Raw genomic sequence first — 2,968 nt, 5'->3', positions numbered from 1 at the left:
CCCGGCCGGCAGGGGGCGCCACTCGTGGCCCCGCCGCCCCCCGGCCGCGCTCCCGGGCCGCGCCTGCGCACACGGAGCGGCCGCGACCTGCCCGGCGGAGCCCGGTGAGACGGGGCGGCCGGCCCGGGGACGGGACACGGAGCCCTGAGGGGACACCGAGCCCCGGAGGGGACACTGAGAGCCCTGAGGGGACAGTGGGAGCCCTGAGGGGACAGTGGGAGCCCCGGGAGGGGACACTGAGAGTCCAGGGGGACACGGAGCCCCGGGAAGGGACAGGGCCCAGGGAGGGGACACTTAGAGCCCCGGGGGACACAGAGAGCGCTGGGGGGGACAGAGCCCCTCGGGAGGGGACAGAGCCCAGGGACGGACACTGAGGTCTAGGTGGGGACACTGAGAGCCCGGGAGGGGACACAGAGAGCCCTGGCGGGGACAGAGCCCGGGAGAGGAGGCGAACGGAGCCCCCCGCTCTGAGGGTGGGGACAGGGCCGGTGTCGCCCCCTCAGGGCCCAGTTTGGGGCATCCCCCTCTTTGGGGTCACAGTCTCTCCCCAGTGCCCCCATCTCCTGCCAGGGCCGGGGGTCCCCAGGCCGGGCCCGGGGCCTTTGGGAGCTCCTGTCCCCAGCCGGGGGTGACACGGCCATCCCCGACTGCCAGGAGGTCCCCCCCGGGTGACAGCGGCCCGTCCTGCCCTTCCCGAGTGTCCCCCTGTCCCCTGTGTGACCCCCCGGAGCCGGGGTCACCCGTGGGGCCGGACCCCCCGTTCCTCAGCCCTTCACTCCTGTGTCCCCTCCAGCCGTGTCCCCGTCTGTCCCTCGGGCCGTGTCCCACGTGTCCCTCCGTCCTCGCCATGTTCACCTGTGCAAAGTTCGTCTCCGCTCCTGCGCTTGTGAGTAGTGACAGCCCCTGTCCCTGTCCCCGTCCCCTGTCCCCTATCCCTGTCCCCCATCCCTGTCCCCTGTCCCCGTCCCCTGTCCCCTATCCCTGTCCCTGTCCCCTGTCCCCCGTCCCCTGTCCTCTATCCCTGTCCCTGTCCCCTGTCCCCGTCCCCTGTCCCCTATCCCTGTCCCCATCCCTGTCCCCTGTCCCTGTCCCTGTCCCCTGTCCTCTGTCCCTGTCCCCGCCCTGGGGGTGAGCACTGACCCCTCGGGGAGCTCTGGGGACACTTTGGGGACGCAGCGCTGGCAGTGCCACCCCCGGGGTGCGGGGACAGTCCCCCAGGGCGAGTCCTGCTGTCCCCACCGAGGGCTGGGGGTGGCCCCGGGGGGAGCAGGGGGTCCCTGCTGTCCCCCAGGTGAGCCCCCTGTGCCCCGCAGGTGAGGAGGAGCCCGCGGGTGCTGGGCCAGCCCCTGTCGGCGGCGCTGAGCCCGGAGGCGAGGCCGGAGCAGGTAACGCACCTGGGCTGGGGGGGAAACTGAGGCCCGGGAGGGGCCGGGGTTAATTAACCCCGGCTGCCCCCCAGAGCGGCTCCCAGGCCCGGCCAGGAGCCCCCCGCGCCCTGCGGACCAGCGCTGCCCTCCGGGACATCGACACCGCCGCCAAGTTCATCGGGGCCGGCGCCGCCACCGTGGGAGTGGCGGGCTCGGGGGCCGGGATCGGGACCGTGTTCGGGAGCCTCATCATCGGATACGCCAGGTGGGGACAGGGGATGGGGGACAGGGGGGACAGGGACAGGGGGACAGGGGGACAGGGAACGGGGGGACAGGGACAGGGACACACCGTGTTCGGGAGCCTCATCATCGGATACGCCAGGTGGGGACAGGGACAGGGGGACAGGGGGCCTCAGGGGGGGACAGGGGGTTCGAGCGGCACAGGGGCCTCGGGGGGCTCAGGGGTTTTGGGGGACAGGATGCTCTGGGGGGGGCACAGGGGACTCTGAGGGGGGCACAGGGACCGAGGTGGCCATGCCCCCTGAGCCCCTGTTCCTGCAGGAACCCCTCTCTGAAGCAGCAGCTCTTCTCCTACGCCATCCTGGGCTTCGCCCTCTCCGAGGCCATGGGGCTCTTCTGCCTCATGGTGGCCTTCCTCATCCTCTTCGCCATGTGACAGCGGTGACAGAGCCCTGAGGTGACAGTGACAGCCGTGAGCGGGGACGGTGGCCCCGTGCCCGGCCGGGGGTGCCGGGACAGGGAATAAAGACGGTTTGGTGACAGTCTGAGCTCCTCGTGTCTCCTTGGTGGCCCTGGCCGGTGTCACCTGTCTGCAGCTGGATGTGTCCCCTCTGGGCTGAGCCTGCCTCGGAGCCCTCAGAGTGTCCCCAAAGGGACGGGGATGTCTCTGATACCTGGGGGCCTCTGGAGGGGCTGCGGGGTCTGGGGTGTCCCGGCTGCTGGGGAGGACAGTTCCAGCCGTGCCCCCCTGGGATTTGGGGGGTCCCTGTGAGCTGGGGGTGTCCCGGGTGTGTCGCCGGGGTGTCCTGGAGGTGTCCCAAGTGTGTCCCAGGTGTGTCCCGGGTGTGTCCCCTGGGTGTCCCAGGTGTGTCCCCAAGTGTGTCCCCGGTGTATTTCCGGGGTGTCCCAGGTGTGTCCCTGGGGTGTCTCCAGTGTATCCCCGCTGTATCCCGGTGTGTCCCCGCTGTCCCCGGGGTGTCCCCGCTCCCCACGTGTGGCGGTGCCCGCAGCGCGCGCGGCCTCCTGGGCGGGGCCTCTCTCTGGACACGCCCCATGGACGTGGGGACCACGCCCCCTCATTGGCCATAGCCCCGCCCCCGGGGCATCTCATTGGCCGCCGCGCCGTTACCTCCCCGCGGGTCTCGCGAGAGCCTGGCGCGCGGGGCGGGGGGGGCGGCGGGAGCCCCAGCGCGAGCGGCGCCAGCGCGAGGACCCGGCCCGGCTCCCTCAGGTAACGGCGGCCCCGGCGCGGCGGCGGCGGAGCGGCCCCGGGCGGTCCCGCGGCGGCGGCGGGGGAGCTCCGGGGGCGGCGGGAGCCCCGGCCGGCCCCTCCCCCCACAACTCTGCCCGAGTTTTCGTGA

At 72.7% G+C, this 2,968-nt stretch overlaps 1 protein-coding gene across 1 annotated transcript; it reads left to right on the top strand.

Moving 5' to 3' along the window:
• Nucleotides 1–766: 766 nt before the first annotated feature.
• ATP5MC2 (ATP synthase membrane subunit c locus 2) lies at nucleotides 767–2,149 on the top strand. Its single transcript, XM_083880911.1, has 4 exons — nucleotides 767–886; nucleotides 1,314–1,385; nucleotides 1,460–1,632; nucleotides 1,929–2,149. Exons 1-4 carry the CDS (start codon nucleotides 848–850, stop codon nucleotides 2,041–2,043), a joined length of 399 nt encoding a protein of 132 aa, XP_083737037.1. The 5' UTR covers nucleotides 767–847; the 3' UTR covers nucleotides 2,044–2,149.
• Nucleotides 2,150–2,968: the final 819 nt, after the last annotated feature.

Source organism: Zosterops lateralis (assembly GCF_965231275.1).
Source record: "Zosterops lateralis genome assembly, chromosome: 32".
Classification (NCBI taxonomy): Eukaryota; Metazoa; Chordata; class Aves; order Passeriformes; family Zosteropidae; genus Zosterops; species Zosterops lateralis.
The sequence above is the reverse complement of the archived record's forward strand: the minus strand, read 5'-3'. Positions and strand labels throughout refer to the sequence as shown.